Source organism: Urocitellus parryii, chromosome 9 (genome assembly GCF_045843805.1).
Source record: "Urocitellus parryii isolate mUroPar1 chromosome 9, mUroPar1.hap1, whole genome shotgun sequence".
NCBI lineage: Eukaryota > Metazoa > Chordata > Mammalia > Rodentia > Sciuridae > Urocitellus > Urocitellus parryii.
The window spans coordinates 101,635,494-101,654,630 of record NC_135539.1 but is presented as its reverse complement, the minus strand read 5'-3'; the positions used below and the strand labels follow the sequence as shown (position 1 = coordinate 101,654,630).

General features: G+C 34.1%; 1 protein-coding gene across 1 annotated transcript in view; it reads left to right on the top strand.

Annotated features, from left to right (window-relative positions):
- The window catches only part of Spata17 (spermatogenesis associated 17), a 196,881-nt gene extending 178,880 nt beyond the window's left edge, over window positions 1–18,001 (top strand). The window contains exons 10-11 of the mRNA XM_026388009.2: window positions 14,349–14,431; window positions 17,949–18,001. Coding sequence (XP_026243794.2) covers window positions 14,349–14,429 — 81 coding nt within the window. The 3' untranslated portion in view covers window positions 14,430–14,431; window positions 17,949–18,001. The remainder of the gene's footprint in view (window positions 1–14,348; window positions 14,432–17,948) is intronic.
- Window positions 18,002–19,137: the final 1,136 nt, after the last annotated feature.

The window sequence follows — 19,137 nt, the reverse complement described above, 5'->3', positions numbered from 1 at the left end:
ATCATATGACTTATTTGTTTCTTTGTTGCCTGTCTTACTAGAAATTTAAGTTTCATGAAGTCAGGAATTTTTTGTCGGATTTGGTCATTGCTGTATTCTTACTGCCTACAATAGTGTCTGGTTTAATTAGGCACTCAAGTCTTCTTAAAAGAAAGATTGAGTGGGAAATAAAGGAATGTTTAAAAGCTAATCCTTAAAAAAAAGCAGGAAGAATTAGCTTAACAGGATAATTCATGACGTTAATATGAAAATCTACATTTAGTGAGTAATCACAGGAATACTGCTTATTAATACTTCATTTATACATTATTTTACTTACCTTAGAGAAATTTAACTTAAATGAAAATTATTTCTTCTTAACTAAATATCAGATAATAATCTATACAATTTGAGCATCTCTAATCTGAATATCCAAAATCTGAAATGCCCCCAAATTCAAAAAGTATCATGTACTCCAACATGATGCCACAAGTGGAAAATTCTACTCCATGCAACTTTGTTTTATGTACAAAAACATGGAGGAAGGTTAGAGTAATATTTCTAGGTTTTATGACTGACTTTGGAGGAGAGGGATTCTACTTTCTAGCAGTGCTTAGAGAAGAGGAATTCTAGTATCTATGACCTGTCTTGGGGATCAAAGGGGACAGGAGAAAGAATGGCAAAAGGTCAGAAAGATCTTGTTTCTGAGCCCCTCTCCTTCAGTTCAGAGCATTCAGCTATTAAGGTGCCATACTTTGGGGTATCAGTCCCAGCACTGAAAATTACTATGAAAGCACTATGAGTATTGATTTTGTGGTTACGAATAAATTTTAGCAAGTAAGCAAATTTACAATTAGGCAATCTGTGAATAATGAGGCTTGATGTTAACTATGTTCTATAAAGATACTTCTATATAAAGTATCACTGAACACATCATCATAGCCTATTTACTGGTGAATTTAGGCATTTTCTTCCTTGCAAAATAGGATCACACTGAAAAGTTCTATTTTTCTATTCAATCAAGATTTATTGATTCTTTTTATGTGTCAGACACTGTTATGTTACTAGGAATACAACGAACAAGACAGATATAGCCCCTCTCCTCAAAGAACTAAGAAATCAATATATTACTCACTTTTCACACTTTATACTCCCTCCTGATTTCTCTCTGTCCCCCAAATATTTTGTGACCCAGATTATTAAAGGTACAATTGGGACATAGACATAGCATCTGCTAGCTGGTAAAGGAAATATTTCAGTTTTTGGAGTGGACATTGGAATAACTCTGCTTATAACTCTGCTTAATAATTGCCCTTAATAACTAATCACTAATAGCTCTGCTTACCTAATTTCCCTGATGTGACCTCAAAATTAATTATTTTTGAAGTCAACAAAAAACAATCAACTAAATTAAGCTGATGAAGCAAGAGTATTTATTCAGATTTTCTCTCGGTTTTAAGAATAAAGTTTGATCTAGCAGAAAAAGTGTCAAGCAATTGTTTCAACCTTCCTATTAACTCGTATTTGAAGAGTATGGAAAATTCTAGTGCTAGCCAGATTGATCTAAGGTTCCATCCAGGAAATGTTTTGATTAAAATAGTATTTAATATTCAGCCAAAAGTTCTTGCCATCCTCCTCTTTAAGCTCTAAAAGAATTTTTTTTGCTATATTTTGAGGCTAAATGTAAAAAATTAAGCTGAAAAATATAGTTGTAACCTTTGATTTTCACCCTGTTCCTATAATCCCAGAGGTTTTGTCTCATATGGTGCATCAGCACTATCCTGCTTACCAACATTGAAGCCGGTTGTTTTAAGTACTCAGTTGTGACTATCTGGTGAAAAGCCTTAAATAACTAGATAAACAGTGCAGCTGCCAACCTAAAGTCATCTTACACTTAGGGGTGAGTGGCTCAGGAAATTTGCTCTTTGTCATTTTGACTTGGGTTTGAAAATGGACCTGGGCTGCATTCCAGCTCAAAGAGCCGTTCACTTCCAAAGACTCCTAAATTGTCCCAAGGAGCTCATTTTGGCAGTAGATTATTTGTGTTTGGCTGGGCATCCTAATAGCAAAAGCTGTCTTCTCTGGCAAGCAAGGGCTATGGCAGGATTTAGAATTGCCATCCCCAGTGTTTTTTCTTGATGAGGTTATTTTTCAGAAAAGTAATCCCCTACCCCCCATTTAAAAAGTGACACTGCATGAGTGTTGTGCAGGTGGTTTTCTTGAGTTAATAAATAGCTTCCCATGGCAGGATGATTATTGTATTGGGTCAGAGGCAAATTTTAAGGAAATGATAATCAGCACCAGATTTTACTCAAACTAAAGCTGTCCTAACAGGATATTCACTCTTACAGCTTAGCTAATACTTACTGGATGACTAAGGCTAAGGTAGTATCTGAGATTGCAGGTTAAAAATTAAGAGTGATAGTGTCTGAAAGATTTTATTTTTACAAGGCGCAGAGAGTAGGTATTCTAACAGTCAGGTCTTGTTTATCAGTATATAATTGCACATTATTGTCTGATGCTAGACAAGAATTTCTCCTTGCCATTGGGTGGATTCTAGCTCTGTAGGTGCCCAGATGTTAATTGAATACACAGCTGAAAGTATAACACAGTATTAAATGAAGCTTCGTTATATTGGAGAAGTTCAAAATTAAGAACACAAGAAGACTTACAAGATTAAAGGAAGAAAATACCAGGATTTTATTTCTATTTACCTTTATCTTGTGTATATTATATAATTGCTATACTGCTACAGTATTACACATAAATAATTAAATACAATTGATTAGGCATATGCTTAGGATGCTTATCCAAAATAGTTTAATTGATAGTATGATCAAAATTGTTTCATCACAAATGTGTCCAAATATCTATGGAATTTACCTCACTTGGTTATTGAAAGAACACAGTAAATACAATATGAGTAGAATTCTGCCATTGAAGGAATGAGAGGGGAAACACTAGTGCTTGGGAACTAAATGATTCATCCTGCTTAAGCTTCACAACCATGTGGCAAAGAAGATATCCCTATGTTACAGATTACAAAACAGTAAGTTAGGAAGTATTTTTTGTGCTCATATTTTCTGGAACAAATTGTGGAGAATTGTTATATTTGTTCCTTGTTTGGTAGAATTTAACAGTGAAACTATCTTGGCATGTTTGAGAAAGTTATTAATTATTGGTTCAGTTTTCAAAATCTGAAACATAATAAATTATATGTTTCTCCTTGTGTAAGTTTAAATAGATTGTGTTTTAAAGGATTGGTCCATTTCACCAAGTTATCCAATTTGTTCTCTCAAAATTTTTCAAAATATTCCTTTATTATGCTTTTAATATTTATGAAATCACAAGTGATATTTTGTCTTCCATTGCTGTATTAGTAATTTATGTGTTCTTTTTAAAATTTAATTACTCTGGTTAGGAATTTATCAGTTTTATTGATGTTTTTAAGGAAACATCTTTTGATTTTGTTGATATTCTCTGTTTTCAATTTCATTGATTTCTTCTTGAATTTATTATTTCTAACTTCTACTTAATTTGGATTTAATTTAGTCTTTAATTTATACTTTCTGAAAGTGGAAACAGATTATCATTTTAATTTATCTTGAGACTTTTTAAAAAATTTGGGCCTTTTGTTTCTTTTTGTTGTTGTTGTAGTTGTTTTTAGTTATACATGAGAGTATAACTTGACATTTATACAAACATGGAGTACATTTTATTCTAACTAGATTGGTTATACATGATGTAGAGATTCACTGTGGTGTATTCATATATGTACACAGGAAAGTTATGTCAGATTCATTCCACTGCCTTTTCTATTCCTGCCCAAACCTTCCCTTCCCTTCAATCCCCTTTGTCTAATCTACTGAATCTCTATTCTTCCCCTCCCTTCTTATTGTGTGTTAGATTCACATATCAAAGAGAACAAAGACCTTTGGGTTTTTTGGTACTGGCTTATTTCTCTCAGAGTCTCTAGATTCATTCGTGTTTCAGCAAATGTCATAAAGGTATTCTTCATTATGGCTGAATAATATTTCATATATGTATATATATCCATCCATCTGTTGTAGGGCAGCTAAGTTGGTCGCATACCTTAGCTGTTGTGAATTGAGTGCTATAAACATTGATGTGGCTGCTTTGCTGTACTATGATGTTTTTAAGTCCTTTGGGTGTATACTAAGGAGTGGGATAACTGGGTCAAATGGTGTTTCCATTCCAAGTTTTCTGAAGAATTTCCATACTGCTATCCACAGTGGTTATACCAATTTGCAGTCCTATCAGCTATGTATGAGTGTAACATTTTCCCCACATCCTTTTCAACATTTATTGTTATTTGTACTATTGATAATTGCCATTCTGACTGGGGTCAGATAAAATCTCAGTGTACTTTTAATTTGCATTTCTCTAATTACTAGTGATGTTGAACATTTTTTCATATATCTGTTGACCATTCATATTTCTTCTGTGAAGTGTCTGTTCAGTTCCTTTGCCCATTTATTGAATGGGTTTTTTTTTTGACATTAAGTGTTTTCGGTTCTTTATATATCCTGGAGATTAATTAATGGTCTATCTGAGGTGCAGGTGGCAAAGATTTTCTCCCATTCTGTAGGCTCTCTTTTCATGCTCTTGATTATTTCCTTTGCCATGAAGAAGCTTTTTAGTTTAATAACATCCCACTTATTGATTCCTGATTTTACTTCTGTGCTTTAGGAGTATTGTTGAGGAAGTCAGTTCCTAAGCCAACATGATGGAGTGTTGAACCTTTAATTTCTTCAGGTAGATATAGGTTTATGGTCTAATGTCTAGGTCTTTGATCCACTTTTAATTGAGTTTTGTGTAGGGTGAGACAAAGGGGTTAAATTTCATTCTGCTACATATGGCTTTCCAGTTTTCCCGGCACCATTTGTTGAAAAGGCTATTTTTCTTCAGTGTATGTATATAGCCTCTTTGTCTAGGATGAGATAATTATATTTATGTGGGATTGTATCTGTGTCTTGTATTCTATACTATTGATCTTCATGTCGGTCTTATTACTATAGCTCTGTAGTATAGTTTAAGGTCTGGTATTGTGATGCTTTCTGCTTTACTTTTCTTGCTGAGAATTGCTTTGCTATTCTGGGCCTCCTATTTTTCCTAATGAATTTCATGACTTCTTTTTCTATTTCCATGAAAAATGTCATCAGAATCTTAATAGAAATTGCATTTAATCTATTTAGCACTTTTGGGAGTATGGCCATTTTGTTAATATTAATTCTGCCTATCCAAGAGTGTGGGAGATCTTTCCAGGTCTTCTTCAGTTTCTTTCTGTAGTGTTCTGTAGTTTTAATTGTAGAGGGCTTTTGCCTTTTTTGTTAGATTGATTCCCAGATATTTTATTTTATTTTATTGAGTCTATTTTGAATGGGATGGTTTTCTTAATTTCTCGTTCAGCTGAGTCATCATTGTTGTATAGGAACACAGTTTATTTATGGGTGCTAATTTTATATCCTGCTACTTTGCTGAATTCATTTATGAGTACTGGAAGATTTCTGATGGAGTTTTTGGGTCTTCTAAATATAGGATTATGTTGTTAGTAAATAGAGATAGTTTGAGCTATGCTTTTCCTATTTGGATTTCTTTAACTTCTTTATTTTTTTGTCCCAATTGCTCTGACTGAAGTTCAAGAACTGTGTTAAATAGAAGTGATGGAAGAGAGCATCCCTGACTTGTTCCAGTTTTTAGAGGGAATGCTTTCAGTTTTTCTCCATTTAAAATTATGTTAACCTTTGAGTCAGCATATATAGCTTTTATAATGTTGAGGTATATTCCTACAATTCCTAGGTTTTCTAGTGTTTTGAACATGAATGGATGCTGCATTTTATCTAATGCTTTTTCTTCCTCTATTGAGAGAATCATGTGATTCTTGTCTTTATGTCCATTGATGTGATAAATTAATTACATTTATTGATTTCCATATGTTTAACAAAACTTACATCCCTGCAATACAACCCACTTGATCACGATGCACTATTTTTTAATGTATGCTTTTGTATGTGTTTTGCTAACATTTTATTAAGACTTTTTGCATCTATGTTCATCAAAGATATATGTCTGAAGTTTTTTTTCTTTGATGTACCTTTGTATGGTTTTAGGATCAGATTAATACTAGCTTCATAGAATGAGATTGGAGGGTTTCTCTCCTTTTTGTTTTGTTTTGTTTCTTGGAATAGTTTGAGGATGATTGGTATTAGTTCTTCTTTGAAGGTCTGGTAGAACTCAACTGAGAATTTATCTGGTCCTGGGCATTTTTTTGTGGTAGATCTTTGGTGACATCTTTAATTTCATTACTTGAATTTATGTTTAAATTTTCTATGTCTTTTGGGTATGTCCTATTTCTCTAGAAATTTGTTGATGTCTTAAAGATTTTCCCTTTTTTTAGTAGGATAAGTTTTCAAAATAGTTTCTGATCATCCTCTGTATTTCAGTGGTGTCCATGGTGATATTTTTTTTCATCATGAATTTTAGAAATTTGAGTTTTTTCCCTCTTTCTCTTTGTTAGCATGCCTCAGGTTTTATGAATTTCTTTTTTCCAAAGAACCAACTTTTTGTTTCATTGGGTTTTTTATTCTTTTTTGTTTGTTCAATTTTATTGATTTCAGCTCTGATTTTAATTATTTCCTTTAATCTATGCTTTTAGTGTTGATTTGTTCTTCTTTTTCCAGGGCCTTGAGATGTAATGTTAGGTTATTTATTTAGTAACTTTCTATTCTTTTAATGAATGAGCTCAGTGCTATAAATAACCTCTTATAACCACCTTCATACTGTTTAAGAGATTTTGATTTATTGTGTCACTATTCTCATTTATCTCTTAAGTATTTATTTTATCCCTGATTTGCTCAGTTGTCCATTGATCATTCAGTAATATATTATTTAGTCTTCATGTGTTAACTTCTATTTTTTATTATAACATTGTTTTATAATATCATTCCATTATGATCTGATAGAATGCAAGGTATTATCTACATTTTAAAAAATGTATATTGACTAAGCATTGCTATGTGGCCTAGGATGTGTTCTATTTTAGAAAATGATCCATGTGGTGGTGTGCCGAAGCCAAGTGCCAATGACTCGGCTTGGCACAGAATCACGAGCCACCACACAGCTCTGTAGGTTCAAACAGCAATTCTTTATTCCGGATCTCACACCAGCCTCCACACACGTTCAGGGGCAGTCTCGTTCTGCCGCCCACTTCACCTACTCCACGAGGCTTTTTCCAAAATCCCATTTGAATCTCACGAGAACTCAACGGGAACAAGCAACAGGAACACCCTAATCCCAGCAGCAATAATCTTCAACCTCAACTTCCCTAAAACCCATATTCTTAAACCGGGAAACGCCTTAAACCGGGAACACCCTAAGCCCAAGGACCGGGATACTTCCTCAAACCTGCAGGATACTTCCTCAAACCTGGATCCACCCTCGATCACCTTGAGCAGGGTCATCTTTCTCAAACACACAAGCAAGGTCGCAGCAAATTTCCAAGGCAAGTCCATTTAACATGGGGTACACTGGCAAGGATTACGATGCGTCAATACCTACTTGGTAATGGCCCTCAGCAGTGGTGAGAAGAAAGTGTATTCAGTTATTGATGAATGAAATACTTTATATATGTCTATTAAATGTAAATTATTAATTGTATATTTTAGTTCTGTAGCCTCTTGGTTTAGTTGTTGTTTGGGAGATCTATCCAGCGATGAGAGAGACATGTTAAGGTAACCCAGTATTATTGTGTTGTGGTCTATTTGATTTTTGAAATTGAGAAGGGTTTGTTTGTCACACATAGATGCTCCATTATTTGGGCATAAACATGTATAATAATTATATCTTGTAGACATATAATTCCCCTAAGCAGTATGAAATGACATTCTTGGTCCCTTCTGATTAACTATTGTTTGAAGTCCACTTTATCTGATATGAGGATAGAAATGCTTGCTTACAAGGTCCATGTAAATGCTATGATTTTCCCAACCCTTTTACCTTTGGTCTTTGGATGTCTTTGCCTAACAGGTGAGTCTCTTGGAGATAGCACATTCTTCAGTTTTATTTTTAATTCAATCTGCTTTTAATTGATGAATATAGGCCATTTACAGTTAGTGTTATTAGTAAGAAATAATTTTTATTCCCTGTCATTTTGATTTATTTCTGGTTGTTAATTTGAATTAGTTTCTCCTTTGATTGACTCTCCTTCTAGTGTAGTTCCTCCCTTTGCTGCTTCTCAATTTTAATATTCATTTCTTATTCATGAAATATTTTATTGAATATGTTTTAGTGTAAGCTTTCTAATTGTGAATTCTATTAACTTTTGTTTTTCATGGAAGGTTTTTATCATCTAATCTGAAGATTTATTTTTTCCGGATGTATTATTTTTTGTTGTCATCCATTTTCTTTCAGGGCTTAGTATATGTTATTCCAAGACCTCCTACTTTTAGGATCTGGGATGAAAAAGTGAAATCTAAATTCCTTCTAAATGTGACTTGTCATTTTTCTCTAACAACCTTCAAAATTTCATAATGACATGCATGGTGTAGGTATGTGGTAATTTTCTATATCTGCAGTCCGATAAGACTCCTGTATTTGATTTTCCATTTCATTCTTATGGTTTGGAAAATTTTTATGATATTATTTCATTGAAAAGATTGTGCATTCCTTTTTTTGTATCTCCAAGACTTCATCTATCTCAATAAATCTTAAATTTAGTCTTTTTAGGTTATCCATATTTTTTGGAAGTTCTGTTCATGTTCTCTTAACATCTTTTCTACATGGTCAACTTTACAGATTATATATGTTGTATTTATTGCCTAAAACTCTATCTTCCAAGTAGTCTTGTCTGCTGATGATGCTTTCCCTTGAGTTTTTAATTTGGTTTATAGATTACTTCATTTTGAGAATTTCTAGTTGATTCTTCTTCAGGATTTCTATCTCCTTACTAAAGCGATCATTCACTTCTTAGATAATCTCTCTGATTTCAATCCTTACATCATCTTTTATCTCACAGATCAGTTTAACTATGAACTTTCTAAATTCCTTCTCTGATGTTCCCTCCACTTTGATATCATTGTATCTCTTACTGAGTTATTTTTGTTTGTTTGAGGTAGCTTGTTTCCATGCTTTTTCATATTGTTTGTATGTCTACCAGTAAGAGGTGTCAGAGCTTCAACTCTATGAATTAATAGTGTTCTTGAAGATTTCTAGTACCTCAAATTTTAGGGAGAGACAAATAATAACAACCAATGCAATCAATATTCAGCATTAAACTAAATACTTAGTTGATATTTTGGTTATATATAGTTAATTGGCGCTATAAACAGAAACAGTATGATGGGAAATTGCTAACACTAAAAATATTATGTTTACAAAAGGGTTTGCTATTTCCAAAAGGTGAGGAGGGAAAATGCAGAGGAGATGTAGGGTGTAATAAATGAAAGTGTAGTAGTAGAGTTCTACTAAAGGAAGAGTGAAATAGAGAACAATAGAATTTGGCTGTTCATGAAAGAAAAGAGAGGAAGGAAATCAAGGAAAATAGGAGAAAAACAATATAAGACAATAATAACAAAAAATACATAAAAACCAAAACCAATGTATACTAATGAAAAACCCTAGTTCTCAAAATATAGAGTCAAGAAAATAACTGCCTTCAAGAAATGCTAGAAATAAGAGTGAAAGACATATGTGTATAAACAAATGTCCATGAACCATTCAGCACACAAAAGTTTTTTTTTTTTTTAAAAAAAGGTCTTGATGGAAGATTAAGGAATTATTTCCATTGCAATTGTCAAAAATTGTCTATAATATTATATGTTGCTTGTCAGTTCCCAATTGTCTTTTTTTCCATTTTTTTCTTGAGGTACGCAAGAGTAGTAGTTGGGAGCTGTCCATTCCCTCTTTTTGTAGAGCCCATCATTGTTGCCTATACTTAGGTTCCCTTCTCAGCAGTATGAGGTGAGGCAGGTTGGAACGTGTTGTCTATTACAATCACATTGAGGGGGTCACTGTACAATTCTGTGACAAGAGTTCCCAGAGGCTCAGCTCCTATATGCGGGGTTGGGTCCCAGGTGCTTTGTGGTATGATGTTTGGTGAAGCTTTTAAATAAGCACACCTCCACAGCCTGGCTGCTTTTGATCTGCTTCTTGGGCATCTGTATCTCTTGAATCTTCCCTGGGTTCCACTTGAGTGGTGGAGGACCCCAGTCCTTTGCCCACTCTGCCTCCCACAGCTCCCATATTGTGGCCTCCTGGGCTGAGTCCCAAAGTGCACATTCACCAGTTCCACCTGCCATCAAGTCCTTGGTTGTCCACAACTGGTCTGACGACCTTGAGACTCCAAGAGTGAGAGACACCCAGCGTCTCTCAGGTCTAAGTGTCTCAAATTCCCCTGGGTGCAACAGTTTTTATGCCTGAATTTCACCTGGTTTTCTAATTAACACACTAGGGTAAGTGGCATGGCTCTGCCAGGTCAGTTTTTCAGACCCAGTGCAAATTACACAGGTCTGGGCACACCTGGGTTGAGACCCACAGCCACCAGGTATCCCAAGTTAGCTCAGCAGAAAAAGATGGAAGGTGACCCTGCTCTCCACAGGTCACATGAAAACAAGGTGCAGCTCACCCACTGGATCAGCTCAACAATGTCCCCAATCACTGTACTCAACCTCTCTGCTTCAAGACACACCTTGGTGCCACCCAAAATGCAAGCTCTCCTATTCTCTTTCTCTGCCCATGGTGGATCCACATTAGCAGCTGCCAGTGCTGGCAGTGTTTGTTTTTTCTTCTTTCTTTTTTTTTTAATGCTATCCAACCTTCTGAGCCCTTAGACCATTCTGAGAGTCCAGTATTAAATCCCAGTAGGATTTCTTTCTTTTCTTTTCTTTTTTTACTGACCTCAAAAAGAAGCTTCTTCTTTCCTGGTCCCATGCCATGGAGCAGTTTGGAAAGTAATCTTCTCTACTCCACCATCTTGACCCCTTCCTGGAACTCTTTTTTAATTTCCCCTGAGACCTCATGTGTTATTTAGAAGTGTATTATTTAATCTTCATTTGTTTGGGGGGTCTCCACCAACCTTTCTGTTATGGATTTCTAGTTTAGTTCTGTTGTGTTCTGAGAGCATACTTCACATGATTTCTATTTTAAATTTGTTAGGTCTGTTTTATGGCAGAACATATGGTCTGTCTTGGTGAATGTTCCATGTGATTTCAAGAATATGTATTCTGTTATCGTTGGATAAAGTAGTATATAGATGTCAATTTTATTCAGCTGATTGATAATGTTCTTCAATTTAATTATACCCTTGCTGATTTCTACATGCTGGATCTGTCAGTTACTGATAAAGTGGTGTTGAAGTCTTCAAGTACAATAGGCAGGGTTTTTCTATTTCTCCCCGCAGTTCTATCATTTTTAAAAAAAATTTTAGTTGTTGATGGACCTTCATTTTATTCATTTATTTATATATGTTGCTGAGATTCAAACCCAGTTCTTCTAGGCAAGTGCTGTACCACTGAGCCACACACAACCCCAGCCCAGTTCTATCCATTTTTGCCTTATGCATTTTGATGCTTCTTTGCTGGGCATATATATGGTGAGGATTGATATATCTTCTTGGAGACTTGACCATTTTATCATTATGTAATATTCTCTTTATCCATGATGGTTTCCCTTATTCTGAAGTCTGTTTTGTCTGAAAGTGATATAGATATTTCAGAAGCTCTCTTTTGACTAATGTCAGTATGGCAAATCTTTTTCCATTTCTTACTTTCATTCTGTGTTTTGATAATTAAAGTAGGTTTTGTGCAGGTAACATATTGCTGGGTGTTCTTTTTATCCCTTGACTTTAATTGGGATATTTAAACCATTCACATTTAAAATGATTATGAATATGACTGGATTAGTGTCTATGATCATGTCTATTTTCCTTTCATTGCATTTGTTTTTAGTTTTGGTTTGTCTTCCACTCTTTCAAGCTCCTCTGATTTTAAATAACCACTCTATATGCTTCATTTATTCTTTACTGTTAACATATCAATTATCCTTTTTAAATTTTTTTTAGTTGTAGATGGACACTATACCTTTATTTTTATGTGTGCTGAGGATCAAACCCAGTGCCTTCCACATGCAAAGCAAGCACTCTACCACTGAACTACAACCCCAGCTCATCAGTTACCTTTTTTAAAAAGTGTTTTTTTATGTAGTCACATTAGAATTTGAAGTATAAGTTTCCAACAAATCCAAGTCCACTTTCAAATACCACTATCTCTCTTATGGATAGTACAATATTCTGAAAGATTATTCTCAGCTTCTCCCTTCAAACCCTTATATGTAAATTTGCTGTCACTCATTTATCTTATCTACAAGCTATAATCACTGAAACATTGTTATGATTGTTTTAAACAAAGACTGCTATTATAGCAGGGTGTGGTGGCTCATGCCTGTAATCCTAGCAGTTAGGGAGGCTGAGACAGGAGGATGGCGAGTTCAAAGCCAGCCTCAGCAAAAGTGAGGCACTTAGCAACTCAGTGAGACCCTGTCTCTAAATAAAATACAAAAAAAATAGTTTTGAGGATGTGACTCAGTGGCAACCCCCTCCCCCCAAAAAAAGACTATTCTTAGGCCAAATAAAAAAATAAGATTTTTAAAATTTCTTCCTTAGCACTCTATTTCTTTATTAATTTCTTTATGTACAGTTGAATTTCTAACCTATATGATTTTCCTTTTCTCTGAAAACTTCTTTCAATATTTCTTGCAAGGCAGGCCCATCTTTTTGAAAATAAAATACAATATTATCATATATTTTAATTTAAAAAATGACTATTCACATTTTCAGGTTTCAGTTTCATCAAGTTGCCAACATAAAAAAAATCACTGTCATGCTACACAGGGATGCCTAAACTTCATATACTCAATTTTAAGAATGCTGTGAATTATTTACTATTGCAAAATGTTCCTCAGATGTCATGTGTATGTATTGCAAATATTATGTTGGTTTCTGATTACTTCCATAATTTGGAACAGAAAGAAAGAAAGAATATGAATACTAAGCACAATAGGAATGATACTTCTTAAATGAAATTTCGTTGCATTCTTTATATCCAAGAGGAGGGATTTTACTCAAATTAATAATTTGTCTTTTATCTAAGCATTTCTGTTGCTCATTTTGACTGCCATTGTCTACCTCAGCATATCATGCTTCATGTCACATGGGCATGACAGTCAGAACAATAGGTGTAGAACTTTTCCTTGGGGGCTGAAAAGTATAAATTATAAAAGCAGATATTTAGAGTCAGGGCCTTTATTATTCCAGAGTAGAGAGCCAGATTTCCAATCATGGAGGTACCCATATGCCTGCATGTTCATTAGTAAACTTACTTTGTGTGTGTGTTTATAAATTTTGGATTCTTTAAAGAGCTGAGCCCAAAGTACAGGTTCTTCTCTTTTAGACTTTCCTAAAGGGGAAAATTTTTTTAATTAAAATTTGCTCCATTAATGAATGGCCCCCTTTCCTCTGTATAATCTACTCATTTATTTATAGTATTCACTGTTGACTTAGTAACTACTTCTTTAATGACTTTACCTGTTTACCATGCATGAAAAGCATCCATTTCTATCCTCATTCCAATGCTGCTTCTTTGGTTATGAAACAAAAATGATTTTTCCCTAGTTCCTTCTAAACTCCTTTGGCATTCACTTGAATCAATACTGTACTATGTAATACTCTGTCCTTTATTATAGTTATTTGGATGTGTCACTATTCCCTTTTTATTCATTCAGTCAACAGACATTTTACACAAACCAAAGTGCTGACCCCTATAAAGCCAAGGTAAAAAATTATATTGTGAGCTACTTGAAGACAGTGGCTATGTCTGATGTTTGCATTGCTCAGAGCTACTCTGTGTGCCATTGTCCATGACTTTTTAAAACTATGTGCTTAAGAAAGCATCAATATGGGGCTGGAGATGTGGCTCAGTGGTAGCGCGCTCGCCTGGCATGCGTGCGGCCTGGGTTCGATCCTCAGCACCACATACCAACAAAGATGTTGTGTCCGCTGAGAACTAAAAAATAAATATTAAAAATTCTCTCTCTCTCTCTCTCTCTCTCTCTCTCTCTCTCTCTCTCTCTCCTCTCTCACTCTCCTAAAAAAAAAAAAGAAAGCATCAATATATACAACTTTCAGTCAATAAAACTTTCAACAAATACCTGCTAATTTTGTTTTGAGCTATAATGGGATATTTGAAGAGCAGTTAAATGACATCTATCTGGCAAGTTAATGTAATCTAAATAGTAATGATTATACAGACAATACAAAATCAGATCTCTATGATAATCTTTGATCTTTTTCCACCTAGGATTTCCAAACTGTATTACCATCATTTTATCTCTTCTCAAAGTATGGAAAATTATATTCAAGAGCTGGACAAATTGTATAAAGGTATATGTTTTTTTTTCTAAGAAACTCTTCACAAAAAGTACACTAAACAAATTTAAAAATCAAATGACATTGACTTAACCGTTGAGCATTTTTTAAGTAGTGCTATAATAACATTCAAATATTATAAGACTCCATAAATTCCTTTTATTATAATCTAATGATTTTCAACATTTAAAAATAATGGATTCTGTTTGTCAAATTTCTTCTCCAATATAGACCAAAAATACATTAATAGAACTAACAAAAATATGAAGCACTCTTTATCCTTAAATTACATAATATATTAAATAGTTTTACACAATACAATGAAAAAATACCATGGTCATCAAAAGTTACAATACTTCTCAGTATTGTATGAACACAGTATCATTTAATATACCATACTCAGTGTGTGCATTATTTGAAGTACAAGTCATCTTAGGGGACAGCACAGAAATGGAGTCTAGGGTCTTCAATTATCAAAGTTTACAGAATTGACAAGATCAGAGATAACCACTGAAAATTCAAGAACAAAATGAGCTCTCACTGATTGCCATATTTAATTTCTAAGGTATTTTAGAATAAAGAAATGATCACAATTAAGTGAGACTAATTTGGTACATTTTAATAAAATTTAAAGGTGGTATTAGATGAAGACATCAAGATCACTACAGTTAAAGGTAAGGGGCAGGAATGAGAAATCATGCTGTTTATCATTCCTCAGTCTTCTCCCAAACGAAAAACCAAGGGGAAAGGACTGGTCTATTGGAAGAGGCACAGAGTAGATTTATGGAATGTAAGTTCCTTCAATTTAGTACTAATAAGTCTCCTGTACTTCATATATAACTGTGAAGGTTTCAACTTGGAGATTAATTTATTAAATTGCATACCTATATCTGCCTCTTAACTACTCCAAAGGAATACATGAGGGAAAATATAAAATATTCTGAGCTAATAGAAAAATGTGTAAACCAAGTGAAATTGTTGTTTCGAACATTGGTCAATTATCTTTCCCCATTGGAGCATCTGTCTTGTATTTTTATTTTAAGTAGACACAATATCTTTATTTAATTTATTTTTATATGGTGCCGAGGTTCAAACCCAGTGCTTCACATACAGAGGCAAGTGCTCTACCACTGAGCTATAACCCCAACCCCTTGTCTTGTATTTTTGAGCCACAGTATGATGTAGCCTAAAGAAAATGTTTCATATCTGTGTGTGACTTTACATTTTAAATCAAATAATAGCAATCAATGGTGAGAGACTGAAAACAACCTCACCACTAATTAAAATATGCTAAGTTAAATGAAAAACACACACAATGCAATTCTATGTAGATGTTAAAAATGTTAGCATAGATGTTTACCTATTCATTTGAAAAAAATGCCTATCATGTATTTCTAAGAAGGCTATATAAGAAGCCCCTGTAGTTTGATTTCATTTTTAAAAGTATGTGTATGCATGTGAATATACATGTATATGTCTGTGTGCATCAAAATGCACTTCCATATACATATCTCTATGTATATATCTATGTGTTTTGAAAATATAATGACAGTAATCTCTGAATGATGAGATTATGGAAACTTTTTTGAGTATATGTCTAAGTATTTCCATTTTGGGAGGTTTTTATGTAATCAGACAAAAGCAAAGTATTAAGATTCTCCAATAGGGATTATTTGTTGTACTTTATCAATTAAAAAGCATCTTGACTTTATTCTATTTAATCATAATAATTTAGAAATAATTATCTTTTTTCTGAAGACAAAGTAATTACTTGCTAAATTATTTATCCAAAAGACAAGGATGAGTAACAAGTGTTGTACATTATTTTCAATTAAAAAGAGCATGCAATGCAAAGATACAAATATGTGACAGAATTCTTAAAAATGTTTTCAAACTCCTCTCTTGGATGTTAAAGTCTTTGTGAATTGACGATATTATCAAAATGTCATCTCTTCCTCTTAGATAGGAAATGAATGCCTGGTGTTTAATTTTAGTAAGTGAAGGGCAACAGCCTTAGCTGAGGCTCTCCTATTAAGATTTAATTTCACCAAGTACAACAGAGTGCTTCTGTTTTTTTATAAAGAAGGCCAAGATGAGGACACTTGCACCAAACTGTTGAATAAAGATGCTATAGTAATTTTTAGAGCTATCTATTTGATTGCTTGAGCTTCAAGGTAGTTCATCACTTCGCTATAATTCACCTGACATCACTGCCTCCTACATCCAATACTGCATTTTCCCATCAGTCCGATTAGAAATAGTGATGCCTTTATCAGATTGATCTGTCTTTCCTCAGTATGTCTAAGTTTAGAATAAACAGTTCCCCCACCTACCTGTTGTCACTTAATACACTGAGGTTTTAGCCACTGAAAGTGCTCAGGGAGAATTTAACTTAAAACACATGCATGTTCTTAAAAGCTGCTCTTTGACTAGGATAATATGATTCCTTTTATTTCATTAATTTATCCTAGGATTGGTCACTATTTGCAATCTTTTATAGTTTCCCCAGAGCAGTTTTGTCTAAATCAGAATATGCTGTGTCCTGTCAGTGCTTTGCCATTCTTTTAGCTCCGTTCATCTCCTTCAAGCAGAAGGATTCTTCAGGCCAACTGGAGTGGAGAAAAATGCTGAGGATAAGATGAGATCATTGGTTGTGATTTTATGAATTGGATAAGTTATCCAATTCAGTCTGGCATCAATGTGAGGTTTCTTGCATTATGTGCTTCTCAATTTTCTCAAAATCGTCTTTGTAATAGGCTTAGGTCCGGGTTGTCTTCCTGCTAAAAAATGGTTCAGTGTTCAAGCCAGATAGTTTTAATAAAATTATTTGTTAGGCATGAAAAACAATATATTCTCCTCTTCCATAGGAATCTGGCATATGAATGATTCAAGTAGCTGAGAAAAAAAGTGAAAATGAAGAATAAGTATGGTTAACACTGAATTAAGAAAGGGGTAAAATGTCATTGCCTTTTTTTTGCAGAGGTAGTAAGGTCTTAGCAGCTGTGTAAGGAAAAATAAGTTATATGAAGGGAGTAATAATCAAGAATGTGAACTATATATATGCCTGTGGCAAGTTAAAATTTTAATCCAGTAGGAAAAGAAGTATTAAACCTTGTCATTCTTGCTTGGCTTTGTGTGAATTTATAACCCTTTTAAGTTTATAGTAAGTCATAGTAAATTGGCAAAATAAATAAATGAATGAATGAATGAGGATAACTTCCGTATCTTCTCTTGGTTTAATTGGTGTTTCACTAAAGATTATCATGAGAACATGTTTTGCTGTGTTTTCTATAGCAGATTCAGATTTACTAAATGTTTATGTATCTAGTAAAACACATGACCAAAATTGCTAATCCAGATCTGACCTCAGAAAACAGTTTAAATCCAACAGGACTTAAATGAATGAAGTCAGGGACCATGGCCACCCAAATATTAACTGAACTAAAGCTAAGAGGGGAGGATTTAAATAGAGAATTTGAGAACTCATGCTAATGAGATTCTTTTTCTTATTTCATTTTACTCTTATTTTTAGAAAATAAAAGAAGACAAAATGTAAAAATGCGGTTAAGATGTGAACTAAGTGTAAAATAGAAGACCTCACTTCCTGGAGTCCTGGATTCTTATTTCATGGCTGAGTAACCTTGACCTGGATCTCTTAACCCCTGAAGTCTTCTCTTTCTCTTATCTGTCTGTAGTTCATAGAAACAAAAACAACAAAAAACCTTTCCCGTTTAAAAGGAAATTAACCAATGAGGATCCTATAGGAAATTCACTTAAATCACACTACGATTCAATAAACTATAAGATTTTGTAAGCTTAGTCATTAATCTGTTATAATGTGTTGTTCATGATGAGTGTGTGTGTGGGGGGGAGGAGTGTTTGTGTTAAATCTCCTAGCTTTATCTTTTCAATAAATGCTTATTTGAGTCTTTTACCTTTGAGAATGTCTGTTAACAACTCCAGTCCATGGTGACCAAAAGTGCCATAAATAGTTCCAGTGAAGTGGCTGTATTTTCACCCTTCACCTTGGTCACAAATGATGAAGCCAAGGTCAGGTACCTAAATTAAGGGCAGCTAATGTGCAGGTGGGAATGGTTGGTGATTTAAAGTATGTATTGGCAAAAATAGTTTGGCATAAAAGCTCTTCCTTGAGGGAAATAATGTCTCATTAGACCCCCCTTAGGTCATTGAACTGCAGGCACACAAATACAACAGACATAGATTAGTGGGTGTGGGAGCAGAAACATATGAACTCTAAAATAAAAAGATATGTACCTCTGGGCACCAGTATATCTATAATTCCAGAAAGTCAGGAAACTGAGGCAGGAGGATCACAAGCTCAAGACCAGCCTGGGCAGTTTAGTGAGACTATCTTAAATGAAAATTTAAAAGGACTATGGATGGAGCTCAGTGGTAGAGTGCCCCTGGGAGTAGTCCCCAATAATAATTGCAAGTCTGCTTCCAAGGTGGTAATCTAGTTTCTGGTTTCTGGTTGCTAGGGCTGTGTCTAATCCTGCATGAGTTTTAACTGCAGTTAATTTCCAAGAATCTGGGCTCATATAAGTTTCTTGTTTTTATGAGAAAATAATCTGAATTTTTCTGGAATCCTTGGAAGTTAATTCAATAGTTGAGATTTCTATATCTTATCAATTCATCCCATGTGTATCCTTACAATAAAACTTCCTGCTGGAGGTAGCCTGAAAGGGTCTTTGTTTGTTGCA